The following is a 25,524-nucleotide window of genomic DNA, read 5'->3' on the forward strand; positions in this document are numbered from 1 at the left end:
CAAGTCTGCAGATAAAGCCAACACAACCATCACACATTGTCAAACTTTACAGTAACACACTAGATGGTGTGAACAGACTGACTCCCAAAATGGACTGTACCATGCAACACACAGGGGGTGGGGGGGGGTTAAACACAGGGGCAGTGATTCCCGACTCCACAAGAGCTCCTTGATGAGTGAGATCAGTGAGTGGGGTGCAGTGAGCTGTGTGATGTCCTCCTGCGGGAGACGAAGGGTAGAGGGAGGGTCCTGCTGGGAGCTGATGACAGATATCTGGATTCGGCCCCCCTCCCCCTGTCAGCAGATGGGTGGATGGAACACTCCTTTGTGGGTTCCCCTGGCTGTGGAGGGAGAGAGCAGAGAGTGAGTGGCCGGGGTCAGCGCACACTCTGCGGGCAATGAGCGCCCAGGGCTGGCACCCTGCGCAGCATGAGGAGAAGCAAAGTCATGGTCCTGGCGACCTGTCTGGGCTCCTTCATATTGGTCATTTTCTACTTTCAGAGCAGCCTGAGCTCAGGTGAGTGACATCCCGGGGGGGGAGGACTGCCGGATCCTCTACAGATATTAACCTATTGCATGCATTTAGAGTGCAAGCTCTGCGGGTCAGTTGCTTCAGGAAATCCTCTTGCTGCAAAGATCCGTGCACTACATAGAATGTAAGCTGTAGCCCTAACCTAAAATGTGGACACTTTCCCCAGTCCCCTGAGTGTAACAGACTGCAAGCTCTTCAGCCCAGTAAAGTAAATCTCCCTCATAGCTTGTAAAAATAATGTTACTGTCAGACTTCTGTGTATGTGGATTGCAACTGTATCCGTTGTGTCTTTTATTCTGTTACCTTTTTCACATCCCTTTTTTTTGCTGCATCTCTCAGAATTGTCTACACCCCGAGCTAATGACCTTGACTTTTTTTACTTTTAATTTATTTGACTTGGTGATCAGGGGAAGTGTTACCAGGCTTACATGCTGAATTCTGTAGAGACTTTAATAATTATATGTACCCCCCCCCCCATCTCTGTTGCATATGAATATATTCTATTTATTTCTACCTCACCTCCCAGAAATCTGCTTTAGGAAAGTTCAATCTGTTGTGTTTGCAGTTTAATGAATGGAAGCTCTCAGCAAGAGTCTGAACATTTCCACTTGCAATTCGGCCCAGCACCAGCGCCTCATGGGTTAATGCCCCCCACCCTCCATATGTTTAACCCCTTGGCTGGTATACGGTGCAGTCTTGATCTCTGAGAACCAGGTCTGCATTGGCATAAGACTGTGGTCGTTCAGAGAATGGGTGCAGCAATGGGGGTAATGCCTCAGGGAGGGGGTTTGGACACTGAACACAAATGTTGATTCATTTTGCGGTCCAGACTGTTTAAATACCTGAATGCCTATTACAGCAGTAATAGCACAATTTTTAACTTGTATACTTTTTTTTTTTTTTTTTTTTTTTTACTATATCTGGCGCTGAATAGGTTAATTTTTTAGGATTTTACCCTTGCCCCTCCCAGGGTCTCTGCCAATGTGGCAAGGCAAAATAAACACCTTGGCTCCCCTTCCCCAACACACACACACACTGTGTCTGGCTGCAATTCTCTCAGTATTGTGGAAGGTCGGTTTTCTGAATCCACAGTCTGTCTCAGACCTCTGGAGGGGATCTTATAAAAACACTAAAATATTTTAAAGCTGACATCACCCCTAAGCCCCCCTCCCCCCTTTTTGAGAATTTCTTGTGTTTCTGATTGTCACAGAAACCCCCCTACAGATTTTTTTTTTTTTCTTTTACCTTTAAACCAATGATTATGCCGGGTAAAACTTTACTTTAAAATTTACCCTCCCTCCCTGAAAGCAATTTTGGATGAAAAGAAAGAAAAAAAATGTTTCAAATGTCATTTGTACAAGAATACAATAGAAAGCATCCCCCCCCTCCCCCCCTTTGCTCTTAGCATTGTGTAAAGGTTATTTTAAAAATGTTAAAAACCACAATTTTGTCAATATTTAGGATTGCACTACTAGCAACTTGAGAAATCCTTGCACACATTAAGTACCCAACGATTTTCCTTTTTTTCCATTTTATTGTTAATCCTGGGATGCAGTTTTATAGCTATTGGCACCAGTTGTTACCTATTGAAACACTAAGAGACCACACACCTGGAAATTGCACCTTGTTCACAATAATTTATCCAGGCAACATCCTGTCTCATCTGTACTTGAAAGGTGCAAAATTACACCCCATCTTCCTCTTTTTAAATGGCTCCAGAATTTTCACTTTTGTCAGGTAAATGCACAGATAGGCATTTAATTTGGTTGTTAAGCATAGGGGTGGGTGCTGTCTGCATATAGCAATAAGGTATAGCAAAATAATTTGGGCAGATATTTTTAGTTGTTGTTTTTTTTTTCTGAATATTTAACATAAACTAAATGCTTTACTTACAAATCTATATGGTATTTTAGAGGTTGGTATGCAGCCTAGCACCCCACCCCTGTTTTGCCCCAGAGACATAGCATGTTCATGACCTAGGCACTTGAAAGTTGATCCCAGTGCACTAATTTCTGTTCTGCTTCCTGATATCTAGGAATGCAAAGTGTTTTTATGAGCTTACAACCTGTGGCTTGTCCCGGGGTTGTTGAACTACAAACCCCAGCATGCCTTACTCTAGGGCAGAAAACCTACCTATCCTCTTATTTTTGCAAAAACTAAAAACTTAACAAATAATGATTCTTATGAGTAGTTTGGCTGCTGAGTCTTATGGGAGCAGCCTTCAGTAATTCTGAATTTTTTGCATTGTATCTTTTCTGTTCAATGAAGTTTTTTTTTATTTTTTATTGCGATATATACGCTATTGTTGGAGTGTTTGTTATTCCGCTGTATTGTTCAAGTTCTGGCGGTGTTTTCTTTCTCTAATGCGCCTTTTTCATCGTGATGTTCTTCATTTCCTTGGATTCTGTTTTTATTTTCTATATCCACGCCCAATAAATTGACAGTCTTTCTGTTTACCCGTTCTCGCTATCCAGAGGGGGTTTTGACAGCAAAAGTACTGCTACACACTCTAATAAGGAAAGGAATGGTAGTATTTTAAATGTAATCATTTTTTTTTTTATTATTATTAATCCATCTAGACATTCACCATCCACACAGAGCAACTGACCGTATTGGTCACCTAATCCTTGGGGGCGGATCCTCTCCTTCCTTACAGTATTTTCTATTTATTTTTTTTGCATGTGCACTACAGGTTCCAGCAGGCACTGCATGCCAGAGAATGCTGGCGCTTGTAGTTCTACAAGCGCAGTGCATACCAAAGCAGTTTAGGCATGCCCCAGGCTTTCAGGGACCAATAGCGCTTTTTAGCTATTCTTTGACTCTTTACTACTCCAACACCTACCTGCAAGGGGTGTGCGGAGGAGCCTTAGTGCAAGCTTGGCCGACCTGCGGCTCTCCAGGTGTTGTGAAACTACAAGTCCCAGCATGCTTGGCCAGTAGATAGCAAGGGCATGCTGGAATTTGAGAGCCACAGGCCTGCCCTAGTGCTGTTTTCTTTGGGAGGTGGGCTTTTTCGGTGGGACCCAATGCTGTTTGTCCCAAAGACACCCGCAATGGTTACAGAGCGGCGTTTCTGCGTGTCTGTGAGTCCGCATCACTCGCAGCTACGTGAACACGCCCTTTCTTTAGTCGGCCTGCATTTGCACGACCCTTCCGTCCCTCGTTCGGCCTCTCCAGTCATCAGGAGGTCCCAGTGTCTTACGCTAGTAACTCAGCCTACGGACCTATGCCCACACTATTGTGTGAGAATGCACAATGCAAATTAATGTCCCCATTGGTGCTTCCTTCAAGTGAAGCCAGATAGATCCCGTGCAGGTGGAAGGATCATCTCGGGATTGTCGACTAGTTGATTCCTGCACCAGCGCAGACGTAGTTATAGGGCACATGTAAAATGGCGGCGAAATGAGACTGGGAGGGAGACAGCCTGGAAATAAATTAGTGAAATTACAGAGAAGGTGGAAAATTCCAGTGGCTGATAGCGATTCCTCTGTACACTTATATTAAACATCAAATTATATGGAGCCCTTCACAGTAGAGCTGAAATTTTCTTTTTTTTCTTTTTTGTTAAACCTCTGACCTCAGGTGTCAGTCGGCCATTTTTCGTGAGCTCCATGAGTCTGTTTTTGACACCAGAAGATGCGTTTTTCCCCAATATCCATTGTTTATATAACATTGTGGGTTTCCAAAAACAGATTCAGGGACTCCCAACTTGGGGTCCTGAGCTACAGGTTACACCCCTGTGGTGTAATACAGGGCTGCCCAAGGATTTAGATGAAAAATACCAAATATACATTATAACTAAGTGGTTGTGGGCTAAAGAGAGAATCTACAGGGGTGGTCGGGTAAGGTGAGGGCTTCTAATTAGCCCTAAAGGGCAACATCAGCCCCACAGGTCACCAGTCCAAAAACACCCCAGGATTAAACGAAATCCATCTAATGAGCCTCATTGGTGCAGCAGAGTCCTATCTGTTGTGTCTCAGAGATGGGGTAAGAGCCTGGTCTGCTTACAGCCGATGAGGAATCCAGTGACTGAATCGGCCTTCTGTAACCTAGAATCCCGGAGTGTTACGTCTGAAACAGCTGATACCTGACGGGGCAGCGTGAACATCACGTAAGGGGTTAACGCAGAACTGCAGCACCAGTGTTAGGACAGTCACTGTTTGCTCATTCTTCTGTGTACTGTGTGATATTTGCCGTCTCCAGCTACACACACAGGGTAAAAGTCCAAGCGCTGCAAACTTCAATTCATAGGGCCTCATTTACCAAGAGAACCCGTCTTTGGAGCGCGGCGCTTTTACATGCAGAGGAGCAGAAACTGGCCGGAGGGACGGCGATTCTAGTAAAGTACGGAGTAACCTAGAAGTATAGGATTTGATGTAAGAAAATACGCTACAAGTACATCTTGTTCTTCTATGTGTTAGGCTGGGTACACAGTACAGAAAATGTCTCGCCATGTGGTATATCCTATTTTACCAACGACTGACCGTTCCGATCAGCAGCCGATTTCTGTGTACACACTATACACGATTTATAAGATTTACCGTTGGATCTGTGCTCTTCATCTGTCAGAACCATCGTCTGAACAGATGGTGACTCTGCACCCTCCATAGAGATCTATGGACACTGCTGGTTCTGAGTGTATACAGACTGCAGGATTGGAACGATATCATTGAACAAGATTTTTTAGTCCGTTTTATAAAATAAAATCAAACGATACGATGAGCTTCGGAAGAATGATGGTTGCAGCGTACACACTAATGCGATTTCGGGCCGTTTATCGTGTCATTACCCCGATAATCGGGTGCAATCCCTGTAGTGTGTACCCAGCCTTGTCTATTTGTTGCCTTTCAGTCTTCCTCCAATCACACAGTCACTTTGTCCCTCTTACTTTATTTGTAAATGCTGTCTTCCTGGACTCTTTTAATGCTCTTCTATCCTATCCCCTCTGTCCTGTCTCTCCTCTGAGCTGCGCTTAATCAGCCTTTCCCGTTAAGTCTTGTTATGTAGCCCATGCATTATTTTAGTCGCCCTTCTCTTAACTGTTTATATTTTATTCATGTCGGGTTTTTTTTTGTTTTTTTTGGGAGATGGGTCCCCCCAAAACTGAGCACCTATAAAATGCCAATATATCCTACCTTTACCTGCTACTAAAGCCTCTTCCTCTAAGCTTATACCACTAATTACAATACAGTCTCCTGTCCTTTATCAAAACCTCTTATCCATGCCGCCATCGTTGAGTTACATGCCAGGATTTTGAGGTTCTGAATTAACTTATCCTGACCATAGAATCGAAAATCTATATCCACTGATCCACCCCGATCTATCATTTGGTTATAGTCCTATTCTTCCATCCTGCTGTTTGTGTAGCAGAACTGCCTTTACCCTTCCCCAATCACCTGTAACTACACCCGTCAGCCGCTACTGATTAATGGTTCTGCACGTAGAACTTTCTGTTCTTTTTATACTATGGTTGTTTGCAATCTGGAGGCGTTAACTTATTTACTTTAGTTTGGAGACTTCAAGTAACACCTCTTCTGTATGAAAAATGGAAGAAATAATATATATTGACGTACAGCCTGTGTGCGCCGTGGTGCTGAGTCTACCGATGTCTGGAATTGTGCAGTGGGGGGGGGGGGGGAGCAGCGACGTTCTGCCACAAGAAAATCGCTCATCAGACGCCTGATTTATGGTGGTGGGAGAATGTTGTATTTCTCGTGGTTACGTAATATCTCATCAATGCTCGATGGGGTTCAGGTCTGGTGACTGAGAAGACCACAGCATATGGATAGCTTCAGTGTCGCCATTGGGCGATCACATGGGTTGATTGGGATGGGGGTATTGGATGACTGCATCCAAACTAGGGAAGGAAAATGCACCCCCAAAACCTTACAGAACCCCCAAAACCCTTCGCGGTTGGAAACGAGCGCTTGGGGTTGTAGAGTTCTGGAGGTTGTTGACGCTCAAACACTCTTTTTATTGTCCACCCGTTTCAGTTTTCAGCCTTATTGTTTTTTAATGCAACATTTTTCTTTTTTTAATGGCCTGTACAATCGGATTTAGCAAGTTTTATTGTGTGTTTAGTCTCTCTTTAACCTGGCTTTATATGCTTTTTAATTGTATCCTCCTCCTGATTTTATTTGTCTGTTTCTTATATGTAGTTTTCTTGGCACGTTCAGCAGTTGGCTTCGTCTCCCTGCAGCTAATGGATTTGGCACAAATCTCTATTGTATTTATTATGCTTTTTGAGTTTATTCCACTGTCCCTGCACTTCACCGATCCATTCCCAGCCTGTCAGTGATTCACATAAATGATTTCTCAGGTGACTGAAGTCGGCCTTGCTGAAATCTAACACCTTGGTTTTGATGCTGTTCTGCTGTCTGTATATTAAACCAGACTGAGCGATGGTCACTGGGCCCCAAGTTCTATCCTGTGGGTACATTTGATACTATGGGGGGAATTTGATTAACCCTAAGGTTCTGCCGGACATTGCTGAGTAATATGGTACAAAATCTCCACTCATTTGCCACCCGTCTCTGGGACACGAGGGAAAATGAGCAGAGATTTTAGCAAAAACTGTGTTCCTGTGGACTGTTCCATTGCGTCACCTTGTGCCAAACTGAATCCCCCCCCACCCCCCATGTCTCAGTTTGTGAGGGCTAAATCTAGGACATACTTGCCAACTCTCCCTGAATGTCAGGGAGACTCCCTGAAATAGGGGTGATCTCCCTCACTCCATGAAGAGTCTGGCATTCTCCCTGATGCTGAGCCAGTATAAGACGTGGTTGGCTTCCCCCTCTGTGGCATGATGACACAGTTCAGAAATTGTGTCCTATGTCCATGTAGTGATGCCTATAGAGGTGGCCATTTTCATGGAGACCAAGATTTAATCAAATATTGACAGGTAAGACAACATGATTTCAGTAATGGAGACAGAAATGTAAAAGACACTTCAGTCTCTAGAGATTCATTAGCTGCTTTTCTTTAACACATAGTTACCTACTCTCCTGGAATGTCTGGGAGACTCCCGCATTTCTAGGAGACCTCCCGGGAGAGCAGGGCGATCTCTTGGTTCTCGCCCCCACAATAGATAAGTGGCAGGACGAGGCTTAATGACGCAAATATTGTCATCTCAGCCCCACCCCTGCTGTAATTGGCTAAAATTGTGACAACCGTTTATGCTATTCATCAAGCCCCGCCCCCGCGTGCCTGCCTCCCCCGGGATCTCCCTGAAGCCAATGAGGAAAAGTTGGCAAGTATGATCTAGAATTGCTTCCTTTGCATGTTTGCTCCCTAACTTATTGCTTGAGAGATGACCCACGCAGGCCATCCAGAATGTCATTCCCTTCACCTTTCATTGACATCTCTGTGATTTCCTCTATTAATAATCTATCCAACTCCTCATCTTGTTAATTGTTCCTGTTTGAGGAAAAAAAACAACAAAAACCTCACCTGAGTCCTAGTCGTGGTCGTCATTGTACCATGACACAGTTACAGCTGTGAGATGTAAACTATCTCTTGACCTGTTTGAAATCAGTTCAGGGAGCGTATTTCAAAATCTGCGACCATTTGTGTACTTGGGGGCCGATTCATTTCCGCGCGATGCGTCTCCAAAACGTTCAGGGGCGCCCCCCAAGACATTCATTAGCTGCTTTTCTTTACCGCATAGTTGCCTACTCTCCCGGAATGTCCAGGAGACTCCTGTATTTCTGGGAGACCTCCCGGGAGAGCAGGGCAACCACCTGGTTCCCTCTCCACATTAGATAAGTGGCAGGGGGCCTTAATGACGCAAATATCGCGTCATCTTAGCCCCGCCACCTGCTGTAATTGGCCAAAATTGTGACAATCGTTTAGAGGCGGGACCAAAATGATGCAATTCATCAAGCCCCTCCCCTGCATGGGCACCTCCCCCGGGATCTCCCTGATGCCAACGAGGGAAAAGTTGGCAAGTATGGGTTGTCATGAATATTGGGTCACCTCACAATTTGCCAAACCCTTAACGTTTATAAAGGTTAAACCAGGAGAAAATAAGCCCTGATCAACCAAACTGCCCACAAATCTCTGCCCGTTTTAGTGTAAGCTCCACCTCCTTTGAGGACAGGGTTTGGGGGGCAGGGGGGGGATCTGCACCCTGGGCCCATCCGATAATGGGGTATCCTGGGCTGGGTCACTGGGCCACCCGCATTTTTTTTTCTCTCCTGTAAAATGTTCCTAATCTGCTGCATATTACTGATAATGACCCTTTTGACTTCGATAGGACCAGTATATTATTGCATCAAAATCAGCCGCCATACGATGTGTGGCCAGCATTATAGCGGAACACTTGTTTATCTCACAGTTTTGGGGCTTGACCAGCAGAGGGACACTTGCCAAGTTTGGGGAACTAAGGACAGGTCAGCTCCGGCCCGGAGTCATTCTGGTTCTTGGCACCGCAGTCTTTTGTTGTTCTTTGCAAAAAATCATTATCCGGTTAATGTATCTCTCTCGTTCTCTGTAATTAATCTAATTAACTTGTTATGTGCCAGAGCCGGCCGCCCTTCGGCGTAGTGTGAGCTGCCGGAACACCTTTCATTGTACGGAGTTTGGAAATGCAGCAGGGAAGTGTTGGCAGGAGACTGGAATATTAATGTGCCCCGTAAACCTTCCGAGGATGGTACTCAGGCTCCCTTCTCAATGGAGTTCTGTCTGACGGCTGTAGATCCGGCCCTCGGGATAAGTTTGGATCCTGGATTTGTCATCCCAGGAGTGAATCTGCTGGTAGTTTTCCACCGTGCTTTTGGAATGGAAGGAGAGGAAAAGTTTAAACTCCTGTAGTGTTTTCGGAGTGCTGATCTGCGGTCCTGTGCTGGTTGGATGAAGACCTAATATGGGAGACGTAAGAAGTGGTGCACAGGAAGAAAATGTCACTACGAATCCCAGCATGCTTTGCCAACTGATAGCTGTCAGGGTATGCTGGGATTTGTAGTGTCACAACACCTGGACAGGCACAGTTTCTCATACCTTGAAATAAAGATACATAATCTCAGCTCTTTAAACTTCTGAAATTTAATGCGGTGGCCACAGAACCAAAATATATGTTTTAAAGTTGACAGTGAAATTGTTAATAAGCAAAACTATTTTAACATAGCTGCCTATTTCAGACCCTCTCCTAAGGTCTCACAGTACTAACAGCAATTTTCCAGTTTGGATCTCCCAAGGCTGCAACATTGACTTCTGTCATAAGATTTTCAGCCCACAGGAAAGCCCCCACCAGCAGCTAATTTTAACGTCTCCCTATGCTAAATAGCTAGAGGAAAAAGTACATTTATATATGTGTGTGATTGCTTGGTTTGTCTTTTTATTTTATTTTTTTGACGGGTACATTTTTAAATTAGGGGTTCCCTTACCCCATCACTGTTTGAAGTTTTGTTGATGTTGTGCCTTCAATTTATTCACCCCCCCCCCTTATATGTGTCCGTCCTTCAATAAAGCCTGGCTGGTGATTTCCCTGTAGTCTCCGAATTGATTTGCCGACCTGCCATATTGAGTAATTATTGGGTATCATGGATGATTCAGGGTCACATGGCGATATTGCAGCTGTGTAGTTAGCATTGCTGAGATCCATGGAGAGAAAGCCATAAAAGTGGGGGTAGGTCAATAAACGGTGTGCATGACGTCAATGTTACAAGGAGCCTTAGAAAACCGTGTCCTGTCCTTGTCTATCAAGGGCTGGATTTGATCGAGATCAGTTTGGGCAGAGACGTTCTGTACTGCTCCTGTACAGGTCTCTGCTGTTCCCTAGACGGGGTCCTCTCGGAAGGTCTAATCGTCTCCAGATGTGGAGCTGTGTTCCAAATTCCAGCCTTGGTGTAGGACAGTGAGTTCAGTGATGAGCAGGGGTAGGGTCTGAGACAACGGGGCCAATTGTCCTCTTTAATGCTTGTAGCCAATGTCCCTGTGCTGAACAGAGGTGCAGATTAGGATTGTATGTGTGTGTGTGTGTATGTATATGTATATGTGTATGTGTGTGTGTGTATATATATATATATTATGTGTGTGTGTATATGTATGTTAACCCGTGCATGATACTCATGCATTCTAGTCAAATCAAGCTACTTAAGGTGTTAAAAAGGTTCTTGTCATGCATTTGGGCCATAGCCCAGGCCTCAACCACCAACCACTCCCCACTGTCACCCCCGGCAACCACCAACCACTCCCCACTGTCACCCCCGGCAACCACCAACCACTCCCAACTGTCACTTCTCCTTCAAGAAAAATAAACACTTAACAATTAACAAATTAAAAACATCTAAGTATCCAAAATTTCAGCCCTTTCTGAATTTTTTTCTTCCACACACACTAAGAATTTAGTAGGTCAGTGTATAACTCCGCCCAGCAGGTGGCGCTGCAGCTTGGTTTTATATTTTCCACACACACACACAGACAGACTAACACACGCCACTAGACATTTATATTATAGATAATTACAAAAATGTATTCTTATCTCTGCAACAACCACCGATCTAAATACCCCCCCCAAAAAAACTCCTACTTATCTCTGTGAAGGGGGAGTAATAATAGGCCCCAAATTTTAGGAGACAGTAATTTTCCAACATAAATGCGTAATACATTTTGGACATGATTCACGTTCGGACGTAAGTGATTCGCTTTGCACGTGCATCAGAAGGGACTTGCGCCAATTACAGCAGTTGCATGCACTTCATGTCCAAATGGCACTTATGTCTATGACTTCACGGGCAGGACGGGGGTAGGAACGGGGCGAACGAATATTGGCAATGTACTGAGGGTGTCCCGATAGAGATGCAGCCGATTCAAGTCCTGTCTGAATCTTGTACGTTTTTTGTTTGTTTTTACCGCAAGTTGCGTCCAAGCATGAATTAGGCCCCTTTATGTATCGGTTGTATATGATAAGCAGTTTGGGTGGGGCTACATGTAACGCACTGACTGCAGTATAGTGTATTAATAGAACCTGTCGGGTCCTCTGGTATTTTTTGCTGTAGTGCATAGAGCCTTGTGCACAGAATGAGTTTCCCTGAGAGGGTATTTTATTCAAAAAGCTGGTTCTGTGCCGTGTTGTCCCCCAGGCAGACCTTGTGCAGATAGCGGGAGAGCTACCATGTATAAAGCTTTGCCCAGGGGCCGCCAGCGAGCTATCAGTCTGCACTTTACAAACTCCTGGTCCGGCTTCCGGGGTCTCTACAGAGTCTCACCTGAATGCTGAACAATGACTGCGTTTAAATTTGGCCAATTATATATTCAGTGTCACATGGTCAACACATCACTCCAGTCTGTGCCTCCATACATTGGGACATTGGGGCATATTTAACAAATAATGATAGTGCACTATCGTGCATTTACCATTAAAAAAAACGTCCCTCTGTGTCCCTCGCATATTTAAGAAGGGTGCATCGCAGCAGATATTGTGGATATCTGCAGCTTTGCATTCCTTTTTGTTTTTGGGAGCAGTCACCATTCTACAGTATGGTGACTGCTCCCATCCGCAATCTAACAAGTTCCGAAAACATTTTATTCCAGAAACTTGTCATGATAATGTACGCCAGCTGAAGCATTATCATAAATGAAAAATTTCAGTGCTGTCAGCTCTGCTCCGAAAAGCAGAGCTGGACAGCGCATATGTGGAGGGATCACATGATCCTTCCCTGTCACTCACCGCTATAGTTGCAGAGACAGAGCGGGGATATCTGTGCGCATGTGCAGTTCTTCGAACCTCCTACCCAGCTATAAAAGTTCACAGTATAGATGAACCTTCACTTTCTGTCCGATTGTCGGTGTGGGGACCAGTTCTTTTGAATTTCAGGTTCCCTCACATACCACCAGCACTGTCCTGTTGTTTGGAGTTTGGGTTGAAGATTTTGGGTGATATTCTGCTTTAAGTTTGAACTTATCCTGTAGCTTTGGCACCACTGATCCATCGACCGTACCATCCTTGCAGTGCATGTGAGACACACACACAGGGCTTCACCCAACGAAGCCTCCATTGTGTGGGGCTAGGCACATGACACCCCCCCCCCTCCTGTACATATGCTAAACATCCAAACTGGATTGCACAACCGGCATCTTCAAAGAATGATTAAAAACAAGTTCCTTTGGAAACACGTTTCCAAGTTCAGCTCTTTAGAGAAGCCGACGGTGCCCACACAGACCTGTTGCGTCAGTGCGTCTCTCCAAGCCCCTCTCTTGTCAGATGGGTTCCGTCTCCTGGTTCCCTGCAGGCCAAATACATTCCTGACTACAACCTCCTCCGTCGGGACTTGTCTGATTGACAGGTGAGAGTCGGGACCTTCAGTCTTGGGTGTAATGCTAACCAGCGTGGCATATTCTCTCATTGTGCGAATACTAAAGGGGAAAGGCCCTAATTCTATGTAGGGCTGTATCATAGTCATTCTTACTATAAAATTTATGTTTCACTAGGTGTTCACAATCATTAACACTGTCCGCAGCAGAGTGTCCTTGGGAACTATTTTAAAATGGGGCAAGTATGTTGCCTTAACATATTTACGTCCTTGTAACTAATTTAATGGTTCAAGCAGCTCAGCAATCCTGCAGGTTCACCATCGATGTGACGTGGCTGAAGAACGCCATTAACTTGGATGTAAAGAATTACACAAGGGGTACTTAACATGATCTGATATTCTTTGTGCAGGTAAAATATTGGGGGTCCAATGTTCCTTGCAATCTGGCTGTTCCCCACCCACGATCCAGATGACTGGTGCTGCCCCCCATGCTCCCAGTGGTGGAGGTAGATGGCAGGCTACGTTGGCAGGACTGAGGAGTGTGGTAGACGTTGGGCAACTCTCTTGCCGACAAAGCTGGGCCAGCAGGAGAGTGGAGATGAGCGCCAGACATCGCTGGGCTGCATGGAACTCTGGGAATTTAATATTCTAGGATCAGGTTTAACGTGTTGTTATATTCTTCTTAGATGCAAACGTAGGATTTGTAGAGGGGGGTTTCCACACCACGCCGCCAGTGGGCGTGACCTGCATGCATGGGGGCGTGGCTATAATATTAGACAGTGCTTGGCTGCTCTCCAACTCTTCCTATCCCCATCATATACATGGGCAATGCTGCGTGCACTACTGTTAGGTGCATGCAGCTCTCTCTTTTCAAGCAGAGCCGTGTAAAGCGGGGGCAGGGTCCAGCCAACCCCAGTTATACAGTGCCCTAGGCTTGGATGGTGTTTCCAGGCACTAGAAAACCCCCCCCCCCCCCCCCCCCCCCCCTCGGTTTGCCTATGCTAGTCAAACCTGAACAAGTTAATTTGGGGTGGTGTTATCCTTAAAATACTCTCCAATGCACCAAATAATGGTAGCCACATTTAGAAGTCTATTTATGACCCATCTCATGCTGCTCACCTTAATTGTTATTTCTTATTGCAATGATAATTTGTTTCTTAACATGGCACTTTATTCAAATTGATTAACTGGGATAGTGACTCTGATAGGAGCTTGTCCCAGCGAATAATCTATATCTAAGTGATCGTAAGTCTTTACTTTTCTATGACTTTGGACCGTTTTTTCGATGAGGCAGAACACGTAGCATGCTGGGGAGGGGTCCGAACATCCCCCTCCTGGGATGCTCTGTCCATGGGATAGAATAATACATAGCCGCTAAACTTTAAAATACCCTTATCCCCCCCCCCCCCCCCCCCTCTTACTTCGCAATACGTCGTCGAGGAATGATCTGTTAGCTATGGGGGAGCTTAAATTACCTTGGTTTTATTTGGGTTTTGTAAAACTTTTTTTGGGGGATGTCGTCAGTGTGTTAACCCCATAAGTGCTGTGATGTCACCACATACATAACCCTTTAATTCCTGGTTCCACAGTTTTATCCTCTGACTTGGAATTAAAAACAGATGTGCGTCTGGATTCCAGAGTGACCACTGGAAATGATTTACTTTCCCGTCTTCTATTCCCCACCACATCCCCCCCCCCCCCCCCCACCCCTCAGCCTATTTGAATATTAAATCCTGATGGTGAGAGCCTCTCGCTCGCATGCTACGCTGACTGACATCTGTGACGTTGGGAGGCACAAGCGGGTGGCGGCCGTCAACGTCGCTGGTTTATTGTGAATGAAGCGTAGGGATTGAGCGTTGCGATCTGAGGAGACAAATATGGCGGGAAAACCTGAACCAGGGCTGCTATTTGTATGCCCGCACGAGATGCCCTCTGTGTAGGTTACATAGCTCTGTTTTACTTTTATTGAAAGAATTGGGTGTTTCCCAAGGAACCTAGTAGTTATACTATATGAGAGGCTCTTGCAATTTAATTTAATTTTTTTTCACAAAAAAAATCCAGATTACATTAGTAGGAAAGAATGTAAACATCCGCTATTAAATGGTGGTTGTAAGGTTTATATAAAACAAAGAATAGGCTTTTGGAAAGGCTCCAATTCATGAGGTAAACGCTATAGGATACTTCTGGAATGTCAGAAATCGCATTACTAGGTTTCTGGCGAGTTCCGCTTTTCTAGGAATCACGGTTTGAAGCCTCTGATGTTTTAATGGTAACTCATGAAACGTTTCTTTGGAATGTGACCAGCTCTGCTCCTCTCCTGTAAATTTAAGTTTTCACTCCACACATTTCATCCAGGAGGATAATAATTCTTACTAAATCATTATTTGGATGAGTCGTCTCTTACTCCCTCACTTGGCTATTTTCCCTGCACTGTGGAACTTTCCATAGGTGATGTACGATGGCTGAATCTTGTGTTTCTTAAATGTTAGCTCATCCCTAAATTACTGAGAAATGACAGGAGAGCCTCTTGAGGCTGCTTGGTGTCTAAACTGTTGGGACGTTTCCTAAAGTCCTTTTGTTTTGGGGGAGGGGGGGTTTCTATTGTGAAATAAAATGTTTGACTCTCTTTATCCTTTTTACATTTTAAAGTTGAGGATCATTTCGCTATTGGCAATTGGAATGGAAAATCGAGGCGAAGCCCGTTGCAAGCTTTGTACGACAGTGATCAGGTGGGTGAGAATCACCTTTGCTGCCTACTTCATGCAAAAGACCCCCGACATATCTCCCCTCTCCACCCAGAACCTTCTATACCCCTGTGACGGTCACCACTTCCAGGTGCGCCTACCTTCTGTTATTTTTCTTGTAAGACGCAGACCCTGCAGTCACCGTCTATAGTCAATGCATGAGAGCATAGGTGACGGCTACTGGGCATAGATGGGGGGGCAGGGGGTATGCTTTGGCATAGATGGGGGTTAGGGGTTATGCTTTGGCATAGATGGTGGGCAGGGGGTATGCTTTGGCATAGATGGTGGGCAGGGGGTATGCTTTGGCATAGATGGTGGGCAGGGGGTATGCTTTGGCATAGATGGGGGGCAGGGGGTATGCTTTGGCATAGATAGGGGGGCAGGGGGTATGCTTTGGCATAGATAGGGGGGCAGGGGGTATGCTTTGGCATAGATAGGGGGGCAGGGGGTATGCTTTGGCATAGATGGGGGCAGGAACAGCACCTTAGGATACACTGTTATTTCAGTCTAGTTCTGGTCTTGGCCAAACGAAAGAGCTCAATGATAAATAACTAATTTACCATGGCATTTCCTGGTGGTTTGGCCATTTACCATGGTAATACCATATGGATACCAGCCTGTAGTGGCTTGTACTTCTAAGCTGTATCAATATATTGGCATTTGTTTTTGTTTTTTTTGTTTTTTTTTATTTATCCTTCAAAATCTGCTGTCTATAGCGGTGATCTGATAGGGCGTGGGACATGAGCGTTATTCAATCCCATCTGCTTAGTGACATGAGGACACATGGGTAGATTTATCAAACTTTCTATAAAAGGAAAAGTGGTTGCTATGGGCAACACCTCCAATCAGACTCTAGCTCACACTGTTCTAGAATGTACTTATGGCCGGACGTCTTGCCAGCGTGGATGCCCGAGCAGGGCCCAATATGAACTGTACATGTCCATCTCTCCTCCTTTCAGCTACCAAACACAGAACCGGGGCTACAAAATCAAATAACACTCGTGACCACAGCGATAAGCCTAGACTGGTGGAGAGGGCAGATAAAATGTGAATAGTTAGTTGATGTTTGGTCTTAATTGATTGTATAGGACAGATACTGTATCTCTGTAACTTAACATTTTTTTTAATTATTTGTCTTGTTATAATCCAGTTTGAGCCTTCGTCAATCCAAGCAACGCACCAAAAGCGCCGGGAGCTGCTGGCCAGCTCTTGTAAGACTTACACACGAAAACGCCGTGTCCTGACATCCGATGACCTCAAACACCTGATTGTGGACGACGCGCATGGGCTACTGTATTGTTACGTGCCTAAAGTGGCCTGCACCAACTGGAAGAGGGTCATGATGGTCCTCACTGGCCAGGGCAAGTACAAGGACCCTATGCTCATTCCAGCGAACGAGGCCCACGTTCCATCTAACCTCCGCACTCTCTCCGAGTTCACCACCTCCGAGATCAACTACCGGCTTCGGAATTACCTCAAGTTCGTCTTTGCAAGGGAACCTTTCGAAAGGCTGGTTTCTGCCTACAGGAACAAGTTCACGCGCACGTACAACACAGCGTTTCATAAGCGATACGGCACCAAGATCATAGAGCGCCATCGTAGGGACCCATCTCTTGAAGCGCTTGAGCGGGGAGATGATGTCACGTTTGAAGAATTCCTCTATTACCTGGTAGACCCACAGACGCAGAAAGAGGAGCCATTCAATGAACACTGGGAGCGAGTCCACTCCTTGTGCCACCCATGTATTGTCCAGTACGACGTTGTGGGGAAATACGAGACTCTAGAAGAGGATGCTAATTACCTCCTTCAGCTGATTGGCGTAGGAGACTCCATTAAATTTCCAACCTCTTCCAAAACCACGCGGACCACCGACGGCATGGCTGCTGGGTACTTCAAGGGCGTCAACCGCTTCTACCAACGGCGCCTCTTCAACTTGTACAAGATGGATTTTCTACTCTTTAATTACAGTATCCCACATTACTTGCAGTTACACTGAGCGTGCAAAGGGGTGCAGGAGCCTGGTGCTCTTAGATGCCTCTTTCATTGTAGGAAATTGAAAAAAACAATGGAGCCAAATTTTATTTATTGCTGAAATCCTTCTGCGCTGTGAACTTGGATGTTTTACCAATGATTACACCATGGCTGTGAAAGCAGATGTAATATTACAAGTGCTATATTTTCCTAATAATTTTATAGAAAAGACTACTTGTCTGTCTGCTTTAGCATTCGCTGATCTTATTGTGCAAAGACTTTTTGATATCAGTCAGCAAGTTAAGGCTGCAGGAATCGGCCATTTTGCTATCGTAGCATATATCCGCTGAGGCAGCTTAAGCTCTTATCTTAAGTGAAAAGTACATTTAGGACACTGATGAGATTACTCTTTTTTTTTTATTTTTTTTTTTATTTTTGTGAATGGATGCGATTTGTGACACCAATGAACTCGAGCTCCACAGTTGGTTAGTGTTAGGATATCCTTATCATTCACTCCTGTGAGGGTTTCTGGAATGTTTACATGTAGCTCCACTTTGTGTCGCAAATATGATGTGTATGATTAAATATAATTTAACATGGCAATTTGTTTCATTAGAACGACATTGTATTATTCTGAGATCTGTGATGTTGCCCAGACACCCAAAAATAAATGGAGGACTGGGGCACCGCTACGGTGTAACGTTGGCAGCCTGTGTGTATAAAGTTGAATTTTTGAACTCTCCCGATTCCGTGGTGGGTGAGACGAACACACATTGTGAAGAGTCTGTGTGTGATGCAAAAATTCATTCACTATAGATTTATACACAGGCAGAAACGCGTTTCGTGACTCAATCGATCACCTCCTCAGTGACTGTCCAGGTACGACGCGGCTTGCCGGTTCGGCTGCAAGCTGTCCGTTCCTGTCCTGCTCACGTTGAACATTAGAGACTTTGGGAATGCTTTGGCTAGGTAACCCGCCCCTAGTTCCTATCAGAAGGATTATTTTGTTACCACTAGTCTTTAGCTAGTGTAGCGAGCGGGGCTGGCAATAAAACATGTGCCCACCTGCATTCAGCATAGCGGATTGTCTTGAACCTTGGAAGACCATTTAGCCGGTTACGGGAGAGGAGGGTTTACCGAGAGGTGATATTTTGCACGGTGTTTAGACCTAAAACTAAACCATGGAGGTTTCACCCTAAAACTTAACTCTGTGCGGGGCGGGACATAATACAATCGTATGACTCCCTGTCGCTGCTCTCTACTGTCCAAGCCCTGGTGTCTCTTTGCTCGTCTAATGAAGACACCCTAATAAAGTACTGTAGCATAGGAGACCCCATATATTCAGAAGAGAATAAATACATACTGTAGGACTATGCAATCCATATTTTATTTAATGCTCAGGTGAAACATAAACACAAACCATTTAAAAACCAGATCAACCCTGAAAGTCGCCAAAAACAAAATCTCTGTCCGTAAATATCACCGGTCCTATTCAATACATATCGAGAAAGTCACAAAGATAACTACCGTATATACTCGAGTATAAGTCGACCCGAATATAAGCCGAGGCACCTAATTTTACCACAAAAAACTGGGAAAACTTATTGACTCGAGTATAAGCCTACAGTGGGAAATGCAGCAGCTACTGGTAAAAAATTTTACTTTACTTTTATACGTTCAGCTGAGACCCCATGCTTCCACTACAGTGGAAGCACATTCATTAGAAGCAGCGGGATTGGGGATTAAGGTGATGGGCAAGGAAATGGATAGTACACTGGATAAATGCAGTGCTATACAGTAAAACAGTGTGTGAAAACAAACAAGTAATACTGCTACTGAAATAGTAATTGGATGAACCGGTCTAGTATAATGGTAAAATAATTGCGCTCAATTGTCTTACAATGGGTTAGAAATAGTGTACCAATCGGTACTGACATATTGAGGATATCACGGAGTAAAAATACAATACATTTATTAAAACAACAAATAAAAATTGTTGAGCACGTAATGAAAAAATAGCATAGCAAAGGTGATAACAGGTTATCGCAAACAGGTTAAGGAAGTACAATTATATATAGGCAGTAGAGGCTACTGCAAATTGTACTGTATGGAGATGGTGGGTCCTTATCGTCCAAACAAGTCACAAAAGGGAACAGAGTCCAATCAACAGTTTAAATCAAACCTCAACAATCCAGCAATATAAATGGAATCCAGCGGTGTCTCCTAACTTACGATACAGGGATCCCCGTTATGTTGCACAGCGCTAACCGCGCTCACGCATTGACTCCTTGATGATAGTGTGTTGCCGACAGCAGGAAGGAGATGGCGTGCGTTCCACAGTGGAACGCACGCTACTTCCGGATGACGTCAGAGATATAGGGGCGTGTGAACCGGTCTGCCCGTGGACGACTGCTGATGATGTGGTCAGGCGGGCGCTGGTGTTCCAGTCAGGCTGCGTGGTTGGACGCCGGGCGTTGTGTGACCTCCCTGCTGCCTGTTTCCGATGAGCGCAGCTGGCCGCGCATGCGCGGTATGTGAAACTCGGGGATAGAGAGTAAAAAAGTGTGGTCCTGGAGCATCACTCGAGTATAAGCCGAGGGGGGGCTTTTTCAGCACAAAAAATGTGCTGAAAAACTCGGCTTATACTCGAGTATATACGGTATTTATAGTTCATATTAATGGAGGTGTGATGGGTCCGTAAACACTTTGAAGGTATTGCACAATGCTCTAGTCATATACTGTATAGGTGCCTACAAATAATACAAGTATTTGATGAAAATCAAAGGAAGAGAGGCTCTGTATGTATGTTTAGCAGGTAATAGGAACAAAAAAAAATCATATCAAAATCCCATAAAGTAGATATCCAGGTGACTTGATACCAGAATTTGTTATCATGCTTGGCTATAATTTGTTTTGTCTATTCTGCCAGATGTACATAGGGAGCTCAATATTGAGAGACCGTCATGGTTGAACGGACAGCAGGGGGCAGCAGAGGTCCTACCAGTTAATTTGTAGTTTTTAAATGGACAACAAACACCTTATAATTAATGTGCTGATAATTGACCATTATAAACCTCATTCTAATACAGAAATGTGAGGTCTAATTGTAGAATTGTCAGTGATAAACAAGTTCTCTGTTATATATAGACGGATTTATGAAGATTTACGTCCAGTGCCGCTCTGGGTTGGCTGGTACATGATAAGGGTAATGTTTTGGCACTAATCTGCGTTGGATCAGGGAGGGGTGCAGACGGGACAGGTGTGTTGAGCCTGTCGTGTGTCTTGCAGATATTTCTCTCTCTGTATTGTGTTCGCTTCAGGGATGGAAGGAAAGCGGAATGTTTGCTGAGCTAGTGCAATATGTCACCGTTTTATAAACTCTTCCGATATGTAATTTGTAGTCTGCGTTATGCTTGTATTTTTCTATCAGACGATGTGGGGGGAAAAGATTCTGTTATGCACGTCTAGTTGCTATCCAATAATAATTGTTGATTGCTGTAATGTGGTTCCAAAGCACAATGTGATTTGATAGCCAAAAGTAGCAGAGTAACAAGTCAGAATAAAATAAGTACAGTTGTTGCTTATCGCAGGCGCCCTGGATCCAGTGTACAGTCATTCAGGTCTGAAGGCTGTGGTCAAGTAGACTGTCCACTAGGTCCAGAGCCCCTGCTTATATACAGTCAGTGAACACAGTAAAACAATGCAGATGATGTGGCTTGCTTCTATAGGTCCAGGCTTCAGGAGGGTCCAGTGTAATGCAGGTCATAGGCCAGTTCAAATGAAAATATCCAAAGGTGGGGGTCAGCTCTCCAGGAGATGCACTCGGATTTTCCCGCCAAGAATCCAGTTTAAACTAGTCTATTTACATTACACAGACAATATCATTTTAAACGTTTATTCCCTATCATTGCTAACTAGAGTATGCAATGTGCGATCCCTTTGGCAAATGAACCGGACAACTGAGGATAAATAGGGGATTAAAATGATACTAAACATGACATGTTTCCTGTAACCTGAACCTTCGATTTCACTAACATGTATATAACTTATAATATTAACCGTAAACATTGCTACATTTTGACATAAATAACTATGTTGCAACTACAATTAGTGTGTAATAATTACAAATGTGTATGTTCGTGTGAATGCGTGTAAATGTGTAAAACTTGTTATTGCCACGTGTTGCGGCTGGATACGCTTCTCCGCGCCGTAGCGGGCTCTATGCGTAATTTTCAAACAAAGACGATCAAGTTGTTGGATATTAATTGAAATGACTTTATCCAATTAGCTGACTTCGACAATTTCTCTAACGATGGCTGTAGATCTATGCTCCGCACACCACTGCTTTAGCTCGGCCTATATTTCCAGTTCTTTATTATAGTGATAGACAGCAAGGGTCAAGTACAAGTAGAAAACTGTTTCACGTGGTGCCGTCAATGTCTCGTTCCTCAGAACCCAGGGAGGACGGGAAGAACTAATGTACCATCATATGTGGGACAGCCGATGCAGAGACCCCCAGCCAAGGGCCTGTGTCCTAGTGGGCTACCTTAGGCTGAGTCACTGGGCTACATGCATTTTTTTTCCCCTTCAGAATGATCCTAATAGGCTACTGGGCCAAATTCCCCCCCCCCCCCCCCCCCCCCGGGCTAAATTTTGCCAGCCAGCCCGCTACCTCTCTACTTTCGTCGTTAGATTCCCCACTACCACTACAGCCTCTGTATCCATAGATCGGACACCTTATATCTGTCACGCTGTTGGTCTACAAAGCCCATTTTCTCCGAGCTCCTAGTTTACCTCGTAGCTGAGGGAGAAGCATCGGAAAAGCTGAGAGTTTGGTAAACAGGGGGGAGTGAGTGGAGAATAAGTCTCCATTGACGTGGGAACAGTGGCTGCTGTTGTCCTGTGTTCATTGTGATTCAGTCTGTGTTTACCTACTGGCAATCACTGTGACTATAACAAGCCCATTATCCCTCCTCCATCCCCCCCTCGTGGGACCGGCTGGCAGCTGGATGGTTAATGCCAGTGAGTACGTCTTAGACAGCCCTTATGGAAAGAGATGAGGGGCCGAGGGCTCCTCTTTGTGCCACAGAAAGATGGCGGCCGATGTTTACTTGTAACCAGTTCACCTCTACAGTATGATTTATTTTATTGTAAGTAAATACCATCAGCCCTATACACGGATGAATTTTAAATCTAAATCCTGGGCAATGTGTTTTGCTGAGTTCGTTGGGGCTGTTGAAATATCCCTGATACCATTTACTTTTTTGTAAAGTAGTAATTTATTTGAGATATACGTCTGTTAACAGAAACGCAGATTGGTCCAGCCGAATTGCTGACCAGCTGCAAGCAGAAGGCCAGGAAGCTGATCCTACAGCGCGTTACAGGATGACGAAATTACCCCTTCCTCCGCATAAACTGCGCAATGAAACTGCAAACCCCCCTACTGTAAACTATAAGGATATTATAAGTCAACGAGAGGTTCCATTTATATAGGTGACCGGTCTCTGAGGGGCCTTCTGTCTGTAATCACAGTAGGGGATGCGTTATTCCTTTATAATAAACAGATTTTCATAATGAACACTGAAGTGAGGCCATCAGAAGTCCCTGTTTTATACCATAAACAAGGTTTTAGTCTATAACAACTGACCATTCAATGTGATTTCTGGGTGACCAGATGTTTCCACCAGCATTGGAAAGTTAGGTGTTGGGCTGGAATTGGCACAGTGTAATCCTGGAGGGAGGTTTCCATCCGTCCAGCGGTTGTGCTTGTTGTTTTTAATGTGCCCCATGTGGAGAGAGTCTGCGGAGCTATAAATGGACAACTTTGCATCACACTGGTGTATAACGAGTCGGCCTGTAAATCCCTCACCTTGCAGTAATGAAGTAAGCGGGAATTGCGCAGCAATTTCCCGCCGAGGCGGAAGGGAGATCATGTGATGCAGATTGCTCCTCCCTGATCTCGCATGTGCTCCTGCCGCTGCGCGAGCTCCCTGCGCTGTGCGGAGGAGGTCATGTGATGAGATGAGGAGGTCATGTGATGAGGAGGAGGTCATGTGATGTACAAATTGGTTTCTCAGGACAAAGGATAAGATGGCCTCGCCTGCCTCTGAAACTCTAATAAAAATCGTGGCCGTGGGTGAAGATAGACTGGTCCTAAAGCAGGGATGAGTAGGGGGCCTTGTGTGGTGGCTCGGAGGGCAGCATGTGGCCCATCACTGGTTTATGCAGATATTATTTACAGGAGTTTAAACTTGAGTTAATATTAAGTTGTGTATTATAACAACATGCAAACCAGTAATTTGCATTAAGTGAGCCTGGAAGACCCACAATATATTCAGTTGTTTCAAAGATATGACTAGAAAATGATTGTTTAGTGCTCATTTAATTGTTGCTTCATTTTGGCAACTGCAATGTATCAGAATGAAGGAGGGCCGTGATAATGCAAAATCGCCCCCCCCCCTAAAAATTATGTCTAGATCCGCCCCCGGCAATGTATTTTGTCTCCGCAGTAAGGTGTCCTGTATTGTCACATTGCGTACCTCCCAAGGCTTGATGTGTCCAAGTTGGAGCAAGGCCACGCCTCTTCCAAAATAGGGCGTGACTGTCATGTTATGGGTGTGTCTGTCACAGTGGGCGTGGCCATGCCCTCCCGGGGGCATAACTAGTGCTTCTTAAGTGCCAGGCTGCCACTTCCCTCTCCTAAAACACCCTTAAATTGCCACATGTCATCCATCCCCTGGACAATAGCGAAGGCAGCCATCTTGCGTATTGAGGAAAAATTCTTCAAAGTGCAGCCCATTGATTCACTAGCGGCATCTGAGGCACGAGGTGCGAAGGCGATGCCTCGCTACATAATGAAGTGATGGGGGTGCATTCTTCTGTCCATGCCTCAGTGATGTCCCTGGTGAATCAATTGGCTCATTCCTCATGAATAACTGGTTCAGCCTAAAAAAAAAAAAAATGGGGACTCATAACAAAACAATGGGGATCTTTTAAAATCCCACAGAAATGGCTTTAAAAATTCAAAATGATCTCTCCAAAAATCCAACTTTGCTCTGTAATATCTCTTGAATGAGACATTTAGAAACAGAATGCAATAACTCCACAACAAAAATGCTATCTTCTTATAAATGACAATTTATTTATACTACACCAATCCCCTACAGCCTGATTCCCTCACACACTAGAGGCCATTGTGTCAGAAGCCATTTAACCTACGAGTATGTTTTCTGATTCTGGCAGGAAACCCTCACAAACACGGGGGGAGAACCCCACGACATGACGATGAGGATATGGGAACGTGCTGGAATCTGGGGCTGAGTCAAGAATTTTCTATGACATTTTTACCCCAATACAAAAATGCAGTTTATCTTGAAGTTGATTCCCCTTATCTACCACATCTGCTGACCAGATATATTAAACTCACATCACAGTCTCTGCAAAGTCGGCAATTTGCCATTTCCACTAAATCCTTTTTTTTTTTTTTTTAATTCTTCCCCTTTTAATGCTCTATATATACATGTACATATCGAACTATAAAAACAAAGTTACCAGAGGGTTTCCTACGACTACATTAGGGCCCCCTTATGAAGTTGGGGAGCCCTTCAAATATCCTTCATTTTCAGCTTTTGCATCTTCTTTAAATTCCTCATTCTTTAAAACTAAAATCTCATTTTCTCTGAACAGGTATTGTGGCCACCAGACTGGCAAATGCTCTAACCGCTACCGCCGTGCGCTGTCACATAGACCGAAGCGCATGGCTAGTACATGCTGTTTAGTTATGTCATGATTACAATCATATAAATGACCCACATTGTATATATTATGTTACAAGAGCTGTGTTATATAGAGCCAAACTCATGTAAATATAATGTCTTTGATCATACACAAATAGTTAGGGGGGCATTTAAAAAATACAAATAATTATTTTGCAATAGTGGCACTCGGTAGAGTCGGGAACAGAGGAAATCTATTACGGATTGGGAATGGGCGGGAAGCGTTAGTTGTATCTCACCCCCTGACGGTA

The 25,524-nt window shown here is 44.6% G+C and overlaps 1 protein-coding gene across 2 annotated transcripts; it reads left to right on the forward strand.

Annotated features, from left to right (window-relative positions):
• The first annotated feature begins 212 nt into the window (after window positions 1-212).
• Window positions 213-18,101, forward strand: CHST13 (carbohydrate sulfotransferase 13). Of its 2 annotated transcripts, XM_075183651.1 has the most exons (3): window positions 213-517; window positions 15,433-15,512; window positions 16,678-18,101. In XM_075183651.1, exons 1-3 carry the CDS (start codon window positions 430-432, stop codon window positions 17,521-17,523), a joined length of 1,014 nt encoding a protein of 337 aa, XP_075039752.1. In that variant the 5' UTR covers window positions 213-429; the 3' UTR covers window positions 17,524-18,101. The 2 variants fall into 2 exon arrangements, with proteins under 2 accessions (XP_075039752.1, XP_075039753.1); XM_075183652.1 differs by lacking the exons at window positions 213-517; window positions 15,433-15,512 and adding an exon at window positions 15,519-15,618.
• The last annotated feature ends 7,423 nt before the right edge of the window (window positions 18,102-25,524 follow it).

The sequence above is a fragment of the Mixophyes fleayi genome, chromosome 8, assembly GCF_038048845.1.
Source record: "Mixophyes fleayi isolate aMixFle1 chromosome 8, aMixFle1.hap1, whole genome shotgun sequence".
Taxonomy (NCBI): Eukaryota; Metazoa; Chordata; class Amphibia; order Anura; family Limnodynastidae; genus Mixophyes; species Mixophyes fleayi.

Excerpts from the sequence above, each read along its gene's own strand:
- CHST13 (XM_075183651.1), top strand. The coding sequence starts at position 430 with ATGAGGAGAAGCAAAGTCATGGTCCTGGCGACCTGTCTGGGCTCCTTC. Across the intron at positions 518-15,432 it reads TCAGAGCAGCCTGAGCTCAG|TTGAGGATCATTTCGCTATT; the intron begins GTGAGTGACATC and ends TACATTTTAAAG. Across the intron at positions 15,513-16,677 it reads CTTTGTACGACAGTGATCAG|TTTGAGCCTTCGTCAATCCA; the intron begins GTGGGTGAGAAT and ends GTTATAATCCAG.